The sequence below is a fragment of the Streptopelia decaocto genome (genome assembly GCF_964273445.1).
Source record: "Streptopelia decaocto genome assembly, chromosome: 5".
In the NCBI taxonomy this organism is placed as follows: domain Eukaryota; kingdom Metazoa; phylum Chordata; class Aves; order Columbiformes; family Columbidae; genus Streptopelia; species Streptopelia decaocto.
Window position 1 is genome coordinate 33,790,548 of NC_138659.1, and position 21,631 is coordinate 33,812,178.

The following is a 21,631-nucleotide window of genomic DNA, read 5'->3' on the forward strand; positions in this document are numbered from 1 at the left end:
GGCTTTTGGTAAGTGTTGGGTTAGTGTTACGGGTTGGGGTTACGGAGTAGTGGAAGTGGTTAGGAGTAGGTTTAGGTACTAGGGTTAGATTTAGGTTTAGGGTTTGGACTTACATTTTGGGTTTGGTTAGTGTTCAGGTTAGAGTTAAGGTTAGTGGTTAGTTTTAGATTTACAGTTAGGGTTAAGTTTAGGGCCCAGGGAGTTGTGTCAGTGGAAGTGGTTAATGTTAGGGGTTAGTTTTAGGATTTAGGGTTTGAATTAGGATTAAGTTTCAGATTAGATTTAGGGTTAGGGTTAGATTAGAGTTAGGGGATGGTGTTTCCAGTTAAACTTATGGTTAGGGGTTTGGATGAGGTTTACAGTTAGGATTAGATTAGTGTTAGGTTATAGTTAGTGTTAGGGCTAAGGATTAGGTTTCAGAGTTAGGGAATAGTGTTAGTGTAAGCAGTTAGGGTTAGGTTTTAATATTAGGGTTTATGGGTAGGACTAGGGTTAGAGTTAGGATTATGGATAAGTATTAGAGTTAGATTAGGTTTAGAAGAGGGTTAGAATGTAGGGTTGGAGTTAGCGTTAGGGGTTAGTTTTATGTTTTGGGTTAGAGTTAGGATTATGTTTTAGCTTTAGATCTAGGTTAGAGTTAGGGATGGGGTTAGCATTAAGGTTAGGGTTAGTGTTAGGCAGTAGCGATAGTGGAATGGTCAGAGTTAGGTTTTAGATTTATATTGGAGATGGAGGTTGGGGTTGGCATTACGGGCTGCAATTCTGGTTAGTGGTTAGGGCGTAACGTTAGTGTAAGTCGTTAGGATTAGTGTAAGGGGTTAGGTTTAAGGGTTAGGGGTCGGGATAGCTTTAGGGTTAGGATAATGGGTTAGGGTTTGAATTAGGGTTAGTTTAGGGTTAGAGTCAGTCGTAAGAGTTGCAGGTTAGGATTTAGGGTTAAGGCTTGGTTTAGTTTAGTGTTTGGTTTAAGGCTGGTGTTAGTATGATGGGTTAGGGTTAGTTTTAGGGTTAGGCTAGGGTTATGGGTTAGGGTTAGCGGTAACATTAGGGTGATATTTCAGGTAAGAGTTAGGGTAAGGGTAGAGTTAGGGTTAGTTTTAGGGTTAGGGAGGATTTGGTTTAGGTTAGATTTTGGGCAAAAGGTAGGGTTAGGGTGATGATTGGGTTAATGTTATGGTTAGTTTTAAGTGAATGACAGTTGTAGGGTAAGTTTTATGTGCAGGGGTTAGGATTAGGTTTAGGGTAAGGGATGGATAAGTGTTAGGGTTAGGGCTTAGGGAGTGGTGTCAGTGGAAGTGGTTGGGGTTTAGCTCAGGGTCCCAGGGGGATTTGTGAGGTACCAAGGACTGGATGAAGAGCTCCCTTCTTGGTCGCACACATCCCAAAGACAGGGACCCGTCTGTGACTTATCTGCCTGGCGCTGTCCCACCAGCAGTGGCAGATGCATCCTGGAGAGGAGTGGAGCTGCCAGGCGCTGTCAGAGGATCTCCCTGAGGTGCCACTCACTGCCCACCCAGACTCACACACTGTCCCTGGCTGTGACAGATACACCAGCTACAAGCTCTGGACACAGGACACAACAGTCCAACAGCAAAGACCATCTCTCCTGTCCTGAAAGGCTCTTGTGACCCCTGGAGCCCAAAGCCATGGACCACATGAACTCATTGGACATTTTAGAGGCATGGCCTATAGACTGAGAGATGAGATCTGTGTGTATATCCAGAGATAGGAAAGTGCTCTTGATTAACTGGAATGGATTGGAGAGTGTGGGACCTGGGCACAACACAGATGGTACAGAATAAGGGGGGGCACCGTCCTGGTTTCAGCTGGGAGCGAGTTAATTTTCTTCCTAGTAGCTGGTAGAGTGAGGTGTGTTGGATCTAATCTGAGAAGAATGTTGATAGCACAGGGATGTTTTGGTTGTTGCTAAGCCGTGTTTATCCCAAACCAAGGACTTTTCAGCAAGGAGGCTGGAGGTGCACAAGAAGCTGGGAGGGGCACAGGCAGGACAGCTGGCCCAAGTGGCCAAAGGGATATTCCACACCATATGATGTCATGCTTGGTGTATAAACTAGAGAAAAGTTATCTGGGGGACCGCTGTTTGGGATCTGGCTGGGTGTCACTCAGTGGGTTGTGAGCAATTGCATTGTGCGTGACTTGGTTTATATCTCCTGTTATTATTATTACCATTTTTGCAATTACTACTATTACTACTGCCATTATTCTTATTCTTACTATTACTATTATATTTATTATCATTATTTTATTGTAGCTATTGTAGCTATTGTAGCTATTGTTATTGTTTTCCCTTTCTGTCTCATTAAACTGTCTTCATTTCAACCCAAGATGTTTATTTCTTTCCTGATTCCCTCTCCCATCCCCCTGGGCTGGAGGCAGTAAGAGAAGGGCTGTGTGTGATGTTCAGCTGCCTGCTGGGTTAAACAAAACAGTCCTGGTAAAAGGAGTGACCATGCAAGGTGTCCCAGAGGAAGAGGTGAACCTGAGGAGGGCACAAGGTAACAAGGGCCCTTCAGTGCCAGGACAGGCTGTGAGGAGCCAGGATGCCAAAAGATGTAACACTGGAGAATTTTCAGGACACCATCTTGGTTCAGCCGTCCCCTGCCCTTTGTGCCATGAGAGACACCCCATGGTCCTGCCCAGCCTTGTCCTCGGCTCCTGAGCCAGCTGGGAAGATGGAAAGGGCTCAGCAGCAGTGATCCTCATCCAGCTGGGTCTGTTTCCCAGCCCAACCAGCGTGGCCAGAGCAGAGTCACCCATGGCCCCAGGGCACCACAGCCCCTCGCTCTGCAGAGCAGCATCGCCAGCTCAGGGCCCTGTGGGAGCACAGGGAGGGAACTAGGACCAGCCGGCCAGGCCAGGCTGGACACCCTCACCTGGGGAAAGGGATGTCCCTGGAGAAGAGCAAGGGAGCATTTCTGTGCCTGCAGGGAGGAATCCAGGAGGAAGAGAAACCTCTTTGTGCAGACACTCATTTGGGTCAGGCTGCTCTGTTGCTGGAGCAGGACTCTTGTTCTGGTCTGAGGAGAGGGGCTGGCACTGATGGACACAGGTCATCTGTGGTGGGGATCTGCTGGAGGTGAATCTGCTTTTCCTGTCTGTCCACACCTCCTCAGGAGACACTCTGCATCAGTATCCACTGGAGAATTCTTCTATCACATCTTCAAACTGCTCATTCAAAATGTCCTCTTTATCTGCTCTCCTGAAGCCTCTCTAATTAACCCTACAAGCTTTGTAGAGCTTGAAGAAAATTATGCAGGAGACGTGGCTTGTGAGAGCTTGGGGAATTTTAGTGAGCTCATGCTGCATTTGAGGCTGAGTCCATGAGCCTCAGGTACTGAGAACAAACAAAGCTCTCAAGGAAGCAAAGTCAGAAACAAAACTTCAAAGCTCCTTGAAGCGTTAATGGGCCCCGCTGAGGCCTGTTACTGACAAAGGCTCCCCAGGGATCCATTGGGGGCTGTGATGACAGGTGGGCCAAGGCCCTGTGCAGGTGGCTCTGATGCTGAGAAACTCCTTGGTTTGCTTTCTGAAGCAGAAAGGAGACCCATGAGCTCCAGGCAATGGGAAGGGGGATCCTGTCCCTCACACGCGGCTCAGGGCTCTTCCTGGGACCGTGGGATGTGTGTGTGCAAGGCCCAGGGAAGGACAACACTGGTACAACAACTTCCAGCTTCCCCATGGGGCTGCAAGGAGGCACCGAGGCCCCAGTGCCATGAGGACAACATGTCTTCTCCTGGGCCTCAGTGGCAGAGACAACTGCCAAGGCCAAGGGGACAAAGACCTGGGTTCTATTGATGCCTCCCAGCCTTGCCAGCGCCCTTTGCCATCTCCACCACAGGCTGCTCCACACAGTCCTACCCCTGCCCCTCTTTCCCTGCAGGCTATAGACACCCATCTCGCTTCCCCACCTGCTCTCACCCCAGCATTTCTGCACCTTCACTGCTGTGTCTGCACCCTCACTGGCTGCTCTTTGGAACACAAACCATAGGCTGATCCAGACTACCTATGGGCAACCTGTTGCACCACAGCACTGCCCTTCCAGTGACATTTCTTCCTCCTGATATTCAGTCTCTATCTTTTTTCTCCCTCTCCTGCATTTTCCCACTACCATGGAAAGCTCGACTATCTCACAAACTGCCCTTCAAGCAGGGAACCCAACCTGTCAGGCTTCTTGTGGTCCTTCACCTCACCACACAGAAGTAACCTCACTGTGATCTTGTAAAACCCATGAGTGCCTTTCAGCTTCTCTGGTAGACATGACCATGTACCAGCTGCTGTCCTGTCACGTGCTCAGGCAGAATGGACATGACAACCCATCTCCGAGTCCTCTTCGTGGACAGGGCCTGTCCTAGTGCAGAGGTTCTTTCCCAGCCATGTCCCTGCTGCTGGTCTGTCACCTCCAGAGCCAGAACTGACCCCATGGTCCCCTTCACAGCCACAGGCTTTTTCCTGGATTATGAGTTTCTGAGACACAAATTACCTCATAACACCATCCCCATCATTCGCCCAGTAAGGAAGGGGTCTTAGGGTTAGAGTTAGGGGTTTGTCTTAAACTTTAGGATTGGATTTAGGTTTACATTTAAGCTTAAGTTTTAGGATTTGGTTTAGGGTAATGGTTGGATTAGGGTTAGTGTTAAGGGTTCCGGAGTTGTCTTGGGGGTAGAGTTAAGTTTTGGGGTTGGATGCTTCACGTGCTTCACCATATGTAGAGGCGTTCCTGGGGTCATTATGAATATGTAACACCTTACTGTATTTAAGCACAATTCTTATTGTTTAAAGGTGTGCGTGTTGGGCGAGCGAATCCCCCGCACACCCAGCGCTGTTTTGCTTATGCTCTAATGAACACGTGTTTAAGGAATACAAGGAATCGGATTAAACGTTGTTTATCCACAGAAAAAGCGTAAGTTATTTATTTCAGTTCTTTATTTGGCAAAAAATGATGTAATGCTGTGCAGCATAACCCATCGTCTTTATCTTTCCACCTCTTTCTGGCATTAATAATGACCAGATAAAACCGATCAGGACAGATACTGAGAAATGCACGTGGCCCATGGTCTGTCACATTAATTTAAAAAGTTTCACCAGGATTTCCAAAATATTCGAGGGAACTCTAAACATGCCAACATCGATTTTAAGAACCTCAACTGGAGTTTTAGAGATTTTGACGTGAAAGTGTAAAACTTTTGTCGGGGATTTGGAAAATTTTAGTGAGAATTATAAAAGTTTCAACAGGATTTGAAAAATTTTGACAGGAATTTTAAAAATTCAATGGGAATTTCAACAATTTTGATGGGAATGGAAAAATTTTTAATAGAACTTTTAAATTTTCAACATTAATTTTAAGAATTTCAACTGGAATTTTAGAAATTTGATGCGAAATTGTAAAAATTTTGACATGAATTTGAAAAATTTTGATGGGGATTTTATAAATTTTGATGGGAACTTTAAAAATTTGAACATTAATTTTAAGTTTTTCAAATGGAATTTCAGAATTTTTTACATGAAAATGTAAAATTTTTGATGAGAGTTTAAAAATTTCAATAGGAATTTGTAAAATTCAAGAGGATTTTAAAATTTTTGATGAGGGTTCAAAAATTTCTATGGGAATTTGAACTTTTTTGATGGGAATTGAAAAATTTTAATGAGAATTTCAAAAGTTTCAACAGGATTTGAAAAATTTTGACAGGAATTTGAAAAATTCCAATGGGAATTTGAACAATTTTTATGGGAATTGAAAAATTTTGAACAGAACTTTAAATTTTTCAATAATTTTTGAATCTCAACTGGAATTTTAGAAATTTTGATGTGAAATTGTAAAAATTTTGATGTGAATTTGAAAAATGTTGATGGGGATTTTAAAACTTTTAATGGGAACTTTAAAAATTTCAACATTAATTGTAAGAATGTCAACTGGAATTTTAGAAATTTTGACATGACATTGTAAAAATTTTGATGGGGATTTGGAAAATTTTAGTGAGAATTATAAAAGTTTCAACAGGATTTGAAAAATTTTGACAGGAATTCAAAAAATTTCAACATTAATTTTCAGAATGTCAACTGGAATTTTAGAAATTTTGACGGGACATTGTAAAAATTTTGTTGGGGATTTGGAAAATTTTAGTGAGAATTATAAAAGTCTCAAGAGAATTTGAAAAATTTTTACAAGAATTTTAAAAATTTCAAGGGGAATTTTAACAATTTTGACAGGAATTGAAAAATTTTGAAGAGAACATTAAAAATTTCACCGTTAATTTTAAGAATTTCAAATGCAATTTTTGAAATTTTGATGTGAAATTGTAAAAATTTGATGGGAATATGGAGAATTTAAGTGAGGATTTTAAAAGTTTCACCAGGATTTAAAAAATTTTGACAGGAATTCAAAAAATTTCAACATTAATTTTTAGAATGTCAACTGGAATTTTAAAAATTTTGACGTTAAATTGTAAAAATTCTGACAGAAATTTGGAACATTTCAAAAAGAATTTAAACAAATTGGACAGGAATTGAAAAATTTGAAGAGGAATTTTAAACATTTCAACAGGAATTGACAAAATTTCAACGGAGATTGAAATTTTGTTGGGAACTTTAAAAATTTCAACATTAATTTTAAGAATTTCAACTAGAAGTTTAGAAATTTCAACGTGAAACTCTAAAAATTTTGACGAGGATTTGGAAAATTTTAGTTAGAATTTTAAAAGTTCACCAGGGTTTCAAAAATTTGCAGGAATTTAAAAAATTTCAACATTAATTTTCAGAATCTCAACTGGAATTTTAGAAATTTTGATGTGAAATTGTAAAAATGATGGCGGTGTTTAAGAAAATGTCAATAAGAATTTCAAAAATTTCAACAGGATTTTAAAATTTTTGATGAGGATTTAAAAATTTGAAAGGGAATTTGAACAATTTTGTTGGGAATTGAAAAATATTGAAGAGAACTTTAAAAATTTCAACATTAATTTTAAGAATTTCAACTGGAATTTTAGAAATTTTGACATAAAATTGTAAAAATGTTGACAGGAATTTGTAACATTTCAAAAAGAATTTGAACAAATTGGACACAAATTGAAAAATTTGAATAGGAATTTTAAATATTTCAACAGGAGTTGACAAAATTTCAACGGGGATTGGGATTTTGTTGGGAACTTTAAAAATTTAAACATTAATTTTAAGAATTTCAGCTAGAAGCTTAGACATTTCAACGTGAAATTCTAGAAATTTTGATGGGAATTAGGAAAATTTTAGTGAGAATTTTAAAATTTTCAACAGGATTTCAAAAATTTTGAAGGAAACTTTAAATATTTCAACATAAGTTTTCAGAATCTCAACTGGAATTATAGAAATTTTGACGTGACATTGTAAAAATTTTGATGGGGATTTGGAAAATTTTAGTGAGAATTATAAAAGTTTCAAAAGGATTTCAAAAATTTTGACAGGAATTCAAAATATTTCAATGCTGATTGTAAGAATCGCAACTGGAAGTTTAGAAATTTTGATGTGAAATCGTAAAAATTTGACAGGAATCTGGAAAATTTTAGTGCGAATTTTAAAAGTTTCACCAGGATTTCAAAAATTTTGACAGGAATCCAAAAAATTTCAACATTAATTTTAAGAGTCACAACTGGAATTTTAGAAATTTTGACATGAAATTGTAAAAATTTAGATGGGGATTTGGAAAATTTTAGTGAGAATTATAAAAGTTTCAACAGGATTTGAAAAATTTTGACAGGAAGTTGAAAAATTTCAATGGGAATTTGAACAATTTTGATGGGAATTGAAAAATTTCGAAGAGAACGTTAAAAGTTTCAACATTAATCTTAAGAATCTCAACTGGAATTTTAGAAATTTTGACGTGAAATTGTAAAAATTTGATGGGAATTTGAAAAATTTCAATAGGAATTTGAAAATCTCAACAGGATTTTAAAATTTTGGATGAGAATTTGAAAAATTTCAATGGGAATTGGAAAATTTTTGACAGGAATTGAAAAATTTTAGTGAGAATTTTAAAAGTTTCACCAGGATTTCAAAAATTTTAACAAGAATTCGAAAAATTTCAACATTAATTTTAAGAATCTCAACAGAAATTTTACAAATTTTGACGTGAAACTGTAAACATTTTGACAAGAATTTGAAACATTTCAGGGAATTTGAGCAATTTGGACAGGAATTGAAAAATTTGAATGGGAATTTTAAACATTTCAACATGAATTGAAAAAATTTCAACGGGGATTTTAAAAATTTTGATGGGAACGTAAACATTTGAAGATTAATTTTAAGAATTTCAATGGGAATTGTAGAAATTTTGACATGAAATTGTAAAGATTTTGACAGGAATTTGAAAAACTTCAATTGGAATTTGAAAATTTCAACATGATTTTAAATTTTTTTGTGAGAATTTAAAAATTTCAATGGGAATTTGAACATTTTTGACGGGCATTGAAAAATTTTAGTGAGAATTTTAAAAGTTTCACCAGGATTTCAAAAATTTGAATAGGAATTTGAAAAATTTCAACATTGATTTTAAGAATCTCAACTGGAATTTTAGAAATTTTGATGTTAAATTGTAAAAATTTTGACAGGTATTTGAAAAATTTCAACACAATTTTATAATTTTGATGAGGATTTAAAAATTTCAGTGGGAATTTGAAAATTTTTGACAGGATTTGAAAAATTTTATTGAGAATTTTAAAAGTTTCACCAGGATTTCAAAAATTTTGACAGGAATTCGAAAAATTTCAATGAGAATTTTGAAAGTTTCAGCAAGATTTCAAAAATTTTGACAGGAAGTCGAAAAATTTCAACATTAATTTTAAGAATTTCAACTGGAATTTTAGAAATTTTGACATGAAATTGTAAAAACTTTGACGGGAATTTGAAACATTTCAATAGGAATTTGAAAATTTCAACAGGATTTTAAAATTTTTGATGAGAATTTAAAAATTCCAATGGGAATTTGAACATTTTTGACAGGAATTGAAAAATTTTAGTGAGAATTTTAAAAGTTTCAACAGCATTTAAAAATGGTGACAGGAATTTGAAAAATTTCAACATTAATTATAAGAATTTCAACTGGAATTTTAGAAATTTTGACATGAAATTGTAAAAATTTTGATGGGAATTTGAGAAATTTGGACAGGAACTGAAAAATGTGAATGGGAATTTTAAACATTTCAACAGGAATTGACAAAATTTCTATGGGGATTTTAAAAATTTTGATGGGAACTTTAAAAATTTCAACATTAATTTTAAGAATCTCAACTGGAATTTTAGAAATTTTGACCTGAAATTGTAAAAATTTTGACAGGAATTTGAAGTATTTTGACGGGGATTTAAAATTCCTATTTAAATTTTTCAAATTCCCGTCAAAGTTTTTACAATTTCACGTAAAAATTTCTAAAATTCTAGTTCAGATTCTTAAAATTAATGTTGAAATTTTTCGAATTCCTGTCATAATTTTTCAAATCCTGTTGAAACTTTTAAAATTCTCACTACAATTTTCTAAATCCCCGTCAAAACTTTTACAATTTCATGTCAACAAGCAACCTCTGCCTATGCAATTTAACGCGTCAGCAGATTAGCCGGGGACTCCCAGAGCCCCGTCCACCCACCCCGGACTCCACGCGTCCCGGCAGAGCAGCTCCGAGCCAAACGCGCACCCACGCAGACAGACGCTCCACAGAACGTTATCGACCACACGACGGCCACAGCACCAAAAACACTCCACAACGAAAACGACACTCCGAGACCAGACAGGCATCCATCCAAATAATCTACGGGGAGGCAGCGGTGAGGCCAGGAGCCTCTCCTACAACCCCAAATGAAAAAGGAGCCCAACGTCACGGCTCCTGACGAGACGGCGGCACCGCCACAACCGAGCAGAGACGGCGCAACCAAATGAGAAGCTGCTGCAACGCCTAAGAACTTCTTCCCAGCATCTTGAAGTTCCAGTCCCCGAAACTGGATGGGTAGAGAGCACAGCTGCCGGCACAGCCCAGGACAACGCCACAAACACCACTGACCAGAAACGTCCGAAACGCAAGAACCCGCCACGCTTTCGGCTGCTGAGACCAGAAAACCAGCGCCCAATTGGCGCTACGCCAGCGGGCACCGGCGTTCCAGATCCCGGGACGGCACCCGAGACGCCTTTCGTGTCCCTCGAACGCAACGAGACCCCAGGATCGTCTGACAGGCGCAAGGCAGGCGTCCCGAACTACACCACAACGCAGACACAGGCTGCAGCTGCCCTGCCCGGCACACGCTGGCATCTCACCGTAAAGGTCCCCGGGCCCTTTACCCGCGCCAAGGGGACTGTTCCTGGACGGCCCTTGCCCCGAACAGAACTTTACCCCCTCCCTGTGGTTCCCAGCCCCTTGCCAGCCCTCGTGCCTCCACTTAGCTTTCAGAGGGCCAAGGGACCGAACCCATCTTCAACAGAGGAAAACGCCACGTGTGCGAACGGCCGTCTTCCTGCATCGCCGGGTTCCTCTTCAGCATCTGCAGGAACACGAGAAAACGCACGCTCGCTAAGCCGTGCCAGCACACGGCGTCGTGGGGTAAACGCCGACCCCTTCCGCAACACCCACCTCCTGCCAAGTCGGCGTCCGTTCGGTGCGTGGTGCCGCGGGCGCGGTCACCAACCCTCGTCGCTCGTAGTGCCTAAGACGAAAAGAAACAGAAAACCTGTAGTGCTTTGGACAAAACAGAAAGTTGCCACTTTCCCCTTCATCACCCACAATAAGAAAACACATAGACAATAATGAGCACTCAGATGTTGTTTATCAGTACTAGTTCACCAGCCATCACTCGCCTTGGCTGAGTTCTGGGAGGTAGATTTGAATGATCTATTAGTGGCCACCAGACACCGCAAAGGTTCTGTGGACAACACACTGTTCTGTGGGTGATCAGGGAGGCAATGAGCCACCCCGTAGCCTGAAAGACACTCTGCCTTATGGTCCTGCTGCTTCCTTCAGAACTGCTAAAACTCCACCTACAGATATGAGATGCTCATCCTAACCCCTGCTAGATAAGCTGAGCATCAGTCCTAGGAGGAGAGATTATATCAGCAACTTGTTACACACCAATACAAACCAAAAATTAACACCCCATCTTCATTGCAGTCAGGAATTTTGGGAAAATGCAAAGCACCAGGACTTGATTCAATAAATGAAACATAGTTACAAACATACCTTCAACTACAGCTGTTATTGAAACTTTGCTGCTCCCGAAGGTCCTACATCAAACAGACATCTCCGCTTCTCCAAACACATCTGCCCATGTAGCTTAAACAGCTCACAAGCTGCCAGCTGCTGAAGGAGCAGCAGAGAACCTGCACCCACACAGCCCAGGAGCAGAACAAGCTCCCTGCCCAGGGGCTGGGGCTCAAATACCCTGAGCCCCACCCACCCCTTCCCACAATCCCCTGGGAAAGGGGAGGGATGTAGGTCTGTAGGCCACACCCCCTGCAAGGAGCCCACCAATGGGGGTGGAAGTGTGGGTCAAGGGGGAGGAGCCCAGCTGGGAGGGTGGGGTGCTTGGGAAGGGGGTGGGGCCTGATTGGGGCACACCCCTCCGGGAAGGCACATTGGGGAGAGCTTGGGAGGGGGGTGGGGTTGGCAGGGGCCCCACCCACACTTTCAGCCCCACCCTCAACCCTAAACCCCACCCCCCAGTCCTTCACTGGAAATGGAACAAACCACATGCTTCAGGTTTTTTTACATTATTTAATTTTATAGGGTGAGAATTGGCCCCAAAACCAGGTTAAAAATCCCCCAACATGGCCCGGGGGAGCAATGTCAGGATGGCAGCGGCACAGCGCTGCCCTTTTCCAAGATGGCCATCGGGGTAAACAGAGTCACAGGTCCCACCACCCACCTTGGGCCCCACCCCAAAATGGCCGCCCTAGGCAGGCCCCACCCACCTCAGCCCCACCCTTCCAGCACAGGCTTGGCAGCCATGACAGCCATGGCCCCGCCCACCAGGAAGGACACAGCAGCAGAGATGGCCACGCCCATCAGGGCAGCCATCTTCTTCCCATGGGCAGGGTGCAGGGCCACAGGGACAGCCAATGGGAGCAGCCGATACAGCCGGGAGCTGCCGCCTGAGCACGGCCCAGATCAACAGCCCCTCCGGCAGTGACAGCAGGGCTGCCAGCCCCCCCCAGCCATCCTGGATTCCAGGCAGGGTGGAGCCAGCAGCCATGCTGTCCTCATTTTCTGTTGTGCACAGGGCCCCCTGCAGCATCGCAACCCAGGACATCTGGTGGGGTGAGGGGACCCAGGAATGTGGATCTATGGGCACAATGCAGAAGCTATGGGGTGCTACATAGCAATGGGGCAGACTGCTGGAGCTATCACAGAATCACACAGAATCACAGAATCGACTGGGTTGGAGAAGACCTCAGAGATCATCGAGTCCAACCCTTGGTCCAACTCTAGCCCGTTTACTAGATCATGGCACTAAGTGCCATGTCCAATCTCAGTTTAAAAACCTCCAGGGCCGGTGAGTCCAGCACCTCCCTGGGCAGCCATTCCAATGCCTGACCACTCTCTCTGCACAGAATTGCTTTCTAATCTCCAGCCTCAATTTCCCCTGGCAGAGTTGAAGCCCATGGCCCCTTGTCCTATTGCTGACTGCCCGGGAGAAGAGACCAATCCCCACCTGGCCAGAACTGCCCTTCAGGTAGTTCTAGAGAGTGCTGAGCTCAGCTCTGAGCCTCCTCTTCTCCAGACTAAACAAGCCCAGCTCCCTCAGCCTCTCCCCATAGGGCTTGTGTTCAAGTCCCTTCCCCAGTCTCGTTGCTCTTCTCTGGACTCGCTCCAGCACTTCAATGTCTTTCCTGAACTGAGGGGCCCAGAACTGAACACAATACTCCAGGTGTGGCCTCCCCAATGCAGAGCACAGGGGAAGGATCACTGCCCTTGTCCTGCTGACCACGCTGGTTTGGATACAGGACAAGATCCCATTGGCCTTCTTGGCCACCTGGGCACACTGTTGGCTCCTGTTGAGCTTCCTGTCCATTAGTCCCCCCAGGTCCCTTTCTGCCTGACTGCTCTCCAGCCACTCTGTGCCCAGCCTGTAGCGCTGCAGGGGGTTGTTGTGGCCAAAGTGCAGCACCCGGCACTTGGCCTTATTGAACTTCATCCCATTGGAATCAGCCCATTTTTCCAGTCTGTCCAGATCCCTCTGCAGAGCCCTCCTGCCTTCCAGCAGGTCGACACTCCCTCCCAACTTGCTGTCATCAGCAAATTTGCTGATGATGGTCTCAATCCCCTCATCTAAATCGTCAATAAAGATGTTAAATAGGACTGGACCCAACACCGACCCCTGGGGAACACCACTAGTGACTGGCCGCCAGCTAGATGCAGCCCCATTCCCCAGCACTCTCTGGGCCCGGCCCTCCAGCCAGTTCTTAACCCAGCGTAGAGTACACTTGTCCAAGCCATGGGCTACCAGCTTTTGCGGGAGTATATTATGGGAGACAGTGTCAAAGGCCTTGCTGAAGTCCAGATAGACCACATCCACAGCTTTCCCCTCATCCACCAGGTGAGTTACCTGATCATAAAAGGAGATCAGGTTGGTCAGACAGGACCTGCCCCTCCTAAACCCATGCTGGCTGGGTCTGATCCCTTGTCCATCCTGAAGGTGCTGTGTGATTGCATTCAGGATGATCTGCTCCATAACCCTGCCAGGCACCGAGGTCAGGCTGACAGGCCTGTAGTTGCCAGGGTCAGCTTTGCAGCCCTTTTTGTGGACTGGGGTAACATTGGCCAATTTCCAATCATATGGGACCTCCCCAGTGAGCCAGGACTGTTGGAAGATGATGGAGAGAGGCTTGGCAAGTTCTTCTGCTAGCTCCCTCATCACCCTAGGATGGATCCCATCTGGTCCCATAGACTTGTGAGGATCCAGATGGCTCAGTAAATCACCAACTATTTCCTCCTGGAATACAAGGGGCCTATTTGGGTTCCTATCTCTGTCAACCACCTCCAGACATGAGTTGTCCTGAGGGCCACCTGTCTTACTGGTAAAAACTGAGGCAAAGTAGGTATTAAGTACCTCAGCTTTCTCCTCATCTTTGTTAACTATATTTCCCTCAAAGTCCAACAGAGAATGGAGGTTTTCCTTGCCCCTCCTTTTGTTGTTAGCATATTTGAAGAAGGACTTTTTATTATCCCTGACAGAATTGGCCAAATTAACTTCAAATTGCACTTTTGTTTCCCTGATTTTTTTTCTGCGTGATCTAGCTATTTCCATAAATTCTTCATAAGTAGCCAGCCCTTTTTTCCCACTGTTGGTAAAGTCTCTTTTTATTTCTGATTTCATTCAGAATCTCCCTGTTTAGCCAAGCCGGTTCTCTTCCCTGCCGGCTAGCCTTTCAGCACACTGGTATAGCCTGTTCCTGTGCACTCAAAACCTCCCGCTTGAAGCATGTCCAACCCTCCTGGGCCCCCTTGTTTTTAAGCATTGTTTCCCAGGGTATGCTCTGAAGTAGACTTCTGAATAGGCAAAAATCTGCCCTCCGGAAGTCCAGCGTAGAGGTTTTGTTAATGGTTTTCCTTGCATCTCTGAGTATTGAAAATTCTATTATTTCATGGTCACTATGCCCCAGGCGGCCTCCAACCACTACATCTCCCACCAGCCCTTCTCTGTTTGTAAACAGTAGGTCTAGCGGGGTCTTGCCCCTGGTAGGCTCATTTACCAGCTGATAAAGGAAATTGTCTTCTATACACTCTAGGAACTTCCTAGACTGCCTCTTCTGTGCAGTATTGAGCTCCCAGCAGATATCCAGCAGGTTAAAGTCACCCACAAGAACAAGGGCCGTCGATTTTGAGACATCTGCCAGCTGCTTGTAGAATAATTCATCTCCTTCATCATCCTGGTTGGGTGGTCTGTAACAGACACCCACGAGGATGTCAGCCTTGTTGGACTTCCCTCTGATTCTGGTCCACAGGCACTCAACCTTGTCACTGCTGACCTCAAGTTTAACAGAGTCAAGTGACTCTCTAACATACAAAGCCACCCCTCCACCTCTCCTACCCTGCCTATCTTTTCTGAAGAGCTTGTAGCCACACATAGCAGCACTCCAGTCATGAGAGTCATCCCACCATGTTTCTGTGATGGCAATCATGTCATAGCTTTCCTGCTGCACGATGGCTTCCAGCTCCTTTTGTTTGTTGCCCATACTGTGTGCATTAGTGTACATGCACTTCAAGTGGGCTGCTGGTTTCACTCTTAATTCAGGCTTTCCATCTTTCATCTGATCTTTGGAAACCCCAGTTTCAATCCCTTCCCCCTTCCAACCTAGTTTAAAGCCCTCCTGATCAGCCCTGCCAACTTATGGGCTATAGTCCTCTTGCTCTCCCTAGAAGGATGAAGCCCATCTGATTTGAGGAGAGTAGGTACCATGGAGCTTGCCCCATGGTCAAAAAACCCAAAATTTTGACAGTGACACCAATCCTTAAGCCACCTGTTGATGAGATGAGCTTTTCTACTCCTCTCTTTATTTAGCTCCTCATCCATCCCAGCTAACACAGGAACTGAGGCGAATATCACTTGTGCTCCCGTCCCATGAACTGATCGACCCAGTGCTTTAAAGTCTTTTTTAATTATCTTGGTACCTCTTCTGTTGATGTCTTCGCTGCCAACTTGGACTACTAACAGGGGATAGTAGTCTGAGGGCTGAATTAGCTCTGGAAGTCTTCTATTAACGTCCCTCACCCTGGCCCCAGGAAGGCAGCAGACCTCCCTGTGGGATGGGTCTGGGCAACATATAGGGCCCTCTGTTCCCCTCAGAAGGGAGTCACCAACTACTACCACTCTTCTTTTTTTTTTTCTTCTTACAGCTGCAGTTGTGATCCTTTTTGTAGGTGAGGTCGATCCAGGGGGCTCTCCAGGTGGATCCTCTTGTCTATCCTCTGCCTGATTTTCAGGGTCCAGGGCCTCATATCTATTTGTTAAGGGCACCAGGGGTGGTGATGGGGTTCGAGAGAGGGTTCTTTTACCTCTCCGATCAGGGACCTGTTTCCATTCCCCCCCATCAATTAGATCTGTTTTATCGGCCTTATGGCAGGAGGGACAAGGCTTTGCCATCTCCTGTTGCACACCCTTAGGATTCAAAAGAGTTTGACCCCACCAGTCAATTTCTTCCTCACTCTCCCTAATGCTCCTTAGTCTCTCCACGTCTTCCTTAAGCTCTGCCACTAGGCACAGTAAGTCATTGACCTGGTCACATCGTACACAGGTGCCTCCCATACCATTCTCCGGTGCTAACGCCAGGCACAGACACTCTGCGCAGCCAGAAGCCTGGGAGGCTGCATCCTTCTTGGCAGGTAGTGTCTGTATAGACACACTCTTTGTATTAATGGCAGCAACAGCTTTCCTTTTTCTAGAAACCATTGCTACCCTTAGTTAGATTGGGGACAAGAAAAGAAAACGAAGCCCCGGACAAACTCACCTACAAGAGCTAGTTGTGTCCAGTCTACTTGCCCTGCCACACCCCAGTCTGTGTCACCAGCCACAAGTGGGAGGTTTAACAGCAAGGAGTGACAGAACCTCTGAACCCTACTGCACGAGCAGCCCCAGCCGCTGCAGCAGCAGCACAGTGTGGGTAGTGCTCACCTGCCTCACAAGCACGTTCACCTCCCAGCGCCTCCCGGAGGCTTTTTCAAAGCAAGAGGGAGGGGGTGTGACCCGCGTCACCGTGGTAACGGCCGCGCCACGTCAGCCGGCTCCGCAAGGGATCGAAAACGCGACCAGAAACCCCTCTCTTTACCTTCTCTTACCTCTGTAGCTTCGAGGTTTTCGCTCACGGCTCCGGCCGAGCTGGCTTCAGTCAGCTGATCCGAGGAACTGTAATACGATGCATTAAAAATAAACTACTACCTAGCTGAATACACTCAGAAAACCAAAGAGTAAATATCAAATGAGGTTTCCAGGTAAGAGTATCCCACAGATTTGAGGCGCTTTAGGAACACCCAGCGCCTCCTGTTCACTCTATATTATATGAACTACAGCAGTTGAGACCCTGCGATGTGTAACATGCAAAAGCCATGAACATTAAAGTAATATTTATAAATCACAAGCATGTTGTTTGGCTCCTCTATGGACTGAAAGTGACAGGAGTGAAGCATCTAAACGTGATCTGTCCCACATTCATTCTTCACCACTCTGCAGCTGTTGTAGCAGGAGCTTCACACATGTTTTCCACCATTTCAGAGTTTAGATGCCAAAAGATCCCAATAAGAACCATAATGTTTGTTTACATCTAGAATTGTCTTAAATATACGCCCTTCTGTGCATGTTATAGAACACTGTAACCCTGCTTAGTGTATTAGCATGTAATGCACGCCACTAAAACCGTTTCAATTAACTGACTAGACAAAGTTTTCTCTGGAATTTAACACGTGCATTAAACCCCCTCCAAACCGAAGCCCAGCTCTACCAGCAGCCCCACCAGCGCAGGGCTGGAGCTCCGGGTTGAGCCCGATGCCGCACTCCCCGCGCCGGGCTGCAGTACCGCGCTGCGGCCACCGGGCGGCAGCACCAGCGACACCCGGCGGGCGGCGCACGGTGAGCACCGGGGCGCCACCGCGCATGCGCGGAGCGGGGGCTGAACGGGCGGGCGTGTGCGGGGATGACCTGCACCGGGGTGGCCACCCGGGAACAGCCACAACAAACGAGTCACCCGGGACAACCCGCAACAGAGAATTCGCTCTGGAGAACCACCCCACCCACAGAACCCTCCTCGGCGGAACCTCCCGGCGGCCCGTTCCAGCTCTCTAGGGCCCTATTTGCGTAGCCACGCCTCTGATTTGCATTTCTCCGCCCCATCCTCGACCTGCCCGTCGTTCCCATGCGCCCCGCCCCTCCTCTTACGGCTCGCACTCTGATTGGCAGGCTTCGAATCTCACTTTGCATTCTCTCCGCCCACTCGCCTCCCTGCCCAAGCCCCGAGGAGATGTGCGTGTCCGGCACGACGCTCTGTTCTCTTCTATTTCTATTCGACCCCATCTATTTCTATCTATTATTTCTATTAATTCTCGTTCTTTTCTTTTCCTGTTTTCTGTTTCTTTCCCAGCGAAGTACAAACCACACTTGATCTCACAGATGTTTAGTGTAACCTGTAGCTGCTTTTGGTAAATATGAGCAGAACTCTGCAGCGCACGGCTTTCCCAGCAACACGAAGCAGAGAGTGTATTTAAAACAAAAAAGAAGACACACAGCCTTATAAGTCAGGTGATTAATTCTATTCAGTACGCTTTTACCTAAGTTAGATTACATGAAAACTAAATTGGGCTCATCCAGTGACCTGTGGGCAGTAAAACCCATCACCACGCAGTCAGTCACTCAGAGCGCGCAGCAGCGCCCCGGCTGCCGCATCACGGAATAACGCGCTTGGCTGGCACACAGGCCGCAGCAGCCCCCGCCCCCGCCGCGGACCGGGCGCAGGTGCCGTTCTGCTCCCTGGGGCGGCTCAGGCCTCTCCCTCGAGTGCACCCGCCGGAGACATTGCCAGGTCAGGATGAGTTTTTTAATCCTTTCTATAAACAGGATTTCTTTGCATTTTAAAAACCTTATACGTCACTGACATTGACTCTTATGTCTCTTTTTACACATATATATGTATTTAGGGAATATATTTGTTTCATATATATAATCTATTTCCACTGTAATATATATCTACTTAGACATTTACACACTTGCGTACGTACTCACATGTATATATCTGCTTAAACTTATACAGAATATCTGTTTACGCTTATAGATCAACACTTATTATCTAGAATATCTATCTATACTTATGCACCTGTTTTGCTTAAACACACAATATTAATACAGAAGTTTAAGGAGCAGAAAAAATGTGTCAGTAAGAGTACCCCGGCTGAGATGTCAACAGTCAGGCAAAACCACCTTCCAAAGGATTGTGTTCAAAAGACACAAAGTAAACCAGCAAAACACACCAGGAAAACCAAATCAAAGACAGACAAGAAGATTAGCAGAAGCAACAGGAAATCTCACATACCTGAGCTAACATCCCGAAACAAGAAACTGGAAGAGAACCTTTTACTGCCTATCAGAAACCAACAGCCATTGGATGTAGCAGTGGAATCCCAGGTCATATATAAAAAACAAATTAAGAACCCTTTCCAGGGTCTGTCATGGAGAGGTAACTTTTATGCAAAAGGGTACAAAGTTGCTATTAACAGTCAGCTGAAGTCCAGGATGCAAAAGCAAGAAAGGGCTTTACAAAGGCCACGGTCCTTGGACCCCTCAAGAACCTTTGACTAGAAAACTGAACAGCTGGCTACTGAAACACAGGCTGACAAAGCAAAGCAACACGAACTACTCCATGCTGAGAGGTCTTCCCTCCAACCAAAGAAAGGCAGCGTAAGTGAAAACGTTAGTTATCCGCAAGGCAATACTTTGCAAATAGATAATAAAAGTAAATTCTTTCTGGAGAGTAATATTGCTGAAGAAAACATCTACAGAAGAACAGCCAAAACAATTCCTGGGGATATTAAAAAAATGCCCTCGCTCCCACACTGAAGATAATGGTGTGTCTGAAGAAGACACAAAATGTCCATTACATCCGAAAGATGAGGATTGCAGGTTCAAAGCTGACACCGTGTGTGAGTTACTAGATCAAACAGCAAATGAATTTCAAAATGTCTGTCTTTCAAATGATACAGGCAATGTTAACCTGATTTTAAAAAGTGGTGTGAAATGCGGACAAAAGATCGACAAAAATAGTGAACTAATATTTAAACACGACTGTGCCAGCCATCTGGGATCAATGAAGCCAGAAAGTGAAGGATTTACTGATAACTGCTATCTTCTGCACCAGAAAGCACCTGATGGTGACACCTGTAGCTCATTACATCTGGATGATAACTTTGAAGGCAACGAACAAAGTCACCTGCTACCTGACCCTGCTTTTTCAGATACAAGAGGCTGGAGTAAAGCTGTGCAAAAGCTGGAGACAGCTACATCTCTAAAAAACTATAAGTTTAATACTTATGCTGCACAGTACAGCGCAACTGTAAGTAAACATGACTCTGTAGAGCATGAATATAAGGAAAGTGCTAGTTTTGCAGAATCAATAGGTGGCTTAAAAGAACAAGCGAAATCAGATTTCACAGAAGAAAGCTGATAAGTCACAGAGAGGAAGAAGGAACTGGCCTTACTGAACATGCTGTAGAACTGAGGAGGTTGACTCAGGTGCTGACGTTCCGCAGAACCTCACCCGTGAGGTGGGGGAAGTAGTGGTGCACTGTGCTTTGGGCTCACAGACCAGGGAAACGAGAGAGCCTGCGGGGAAAAAAGATCTGGTTTTGAAGAATGCATGTACTGTGATACCAGGACAGAAGCGCTCGGAAGGGACAGAAAACCACAGCATCACGGGAGATAGTGGAATTGACTCCCCCAGGTAAGAAAACACATGTAACTATGTTAGATGTTTTACCTTCAAATTAACAATCAGATTTAGGCAGAAATGTTACTGTAAACTATAACCCCCCTCCTCAAAACCAGAATTCCTATTACCTTCAAAAACTTCAGTACTACGTTCCATAAACAGTCAAACTGTATAGTTCTACCGTGTCTTTTTATGTGAATATTCCCCCTAAATCCACTATACAACTGCTGCAGTTTATATTTTGCATTTGTTGTCAGGAGGCAAGAAAGTAGGATGAGCTCAGCCTTGCAGCTGGAGATGGCAAGATGCAGAAATGTTGGGAAACACAGTGATGGGTAAACTCCTGTTAGCAGGCAGGTTCAGCTTGCATTGATCTCACCATATGACACTATAGATACTGCCATAGTTTCCCCAGTTTTAGACAAAGAACGAAAAGTGCTTTATAGAGGTGTTCAATAAAAATCTAAAGTACAAAATACCATCTGACTTGCTCACAATAGACCAGAGAAATGTGTACATCGCTTGTCCTAGAAGTGTCTGCTCCCCTTCATAGGGTACATTTTCCCTGCAGCTATACTTGAAAAAGTCCCCTAATGGAAAACATATTGGTATGAAACAATTTTTAACACAGTTGCATGTGGAGCAGACCTACAAAACTGTTTACTAAATTGGCAAGAACATAAGTTAAAATGCTGTGAGGGGAAAAAAATCATATAGATTTTTTTAATAGCATCATATTCTTAAGATCTTAAGTGACTGGTATTTAAGTGTCATTAAACCATCTGAGTTCTCTTTAGGTATGTATTGGCACCTTGGGAAGCTAATATATGAACGACAAATCACATACTACAATTTTTAAGGAAATACTGCTGTTTTCCCCCCCTGCTTCCCCCTTCAGCAGCTTTTGCCTGTATACTCTTTCAAGTACACTTCTAGTGTATTACTTGGACACAAACACTTGAAATCTGTTGGATGCTCTTTAGGGAAATGTATCTCAAAGGGTCGTTTTGACTGGTTGTTATTGGTGCCATCTGTGGTACCAGAACTTAAGCCAACTCAGTTTTTTTTTTAGAATGTGAAGTCTGACGTCTAATAATTGTTATTTTAGGTGGACTGAAAAGAAAATGAAGCATCCTGCCAAATTCTGAAAGCATAAATACTAATGTAAAGAGGAGGACAAAGTGGAAGGACAATCACAAC

The 21,631-nt window shown here is 44.1% G+C and overlaps 1 protein-coding gene across 1 annotated transcript; it reads left to right on the forward strand.

Annotated features, from left to right (window-relative positions):
- Window positions 1-17,502: 17,502 nt before the first annotated feature.
- Window positions 17,503-21,579, forward strand: STOX1 (storkhead box 1; the record flags this gene model as incomplete). The annotated part of the gene is given in 8 exon segments (XM_082054166.1): window positions 17,503-17,586; window positions 18,427-18,532; window positions 18,782-19,302; window positions 19,306-19,545; window positions 19,547-20,162; window positions 20,165-20,205; window positions 20,208-20,443; window positions 21,540-21,579. Coding segments are annotated over 8 exon segments (1,884 nt in total).
- Between the last annotated feature and the right edge of the window lie 52 nt (window positions 21,580-21,631).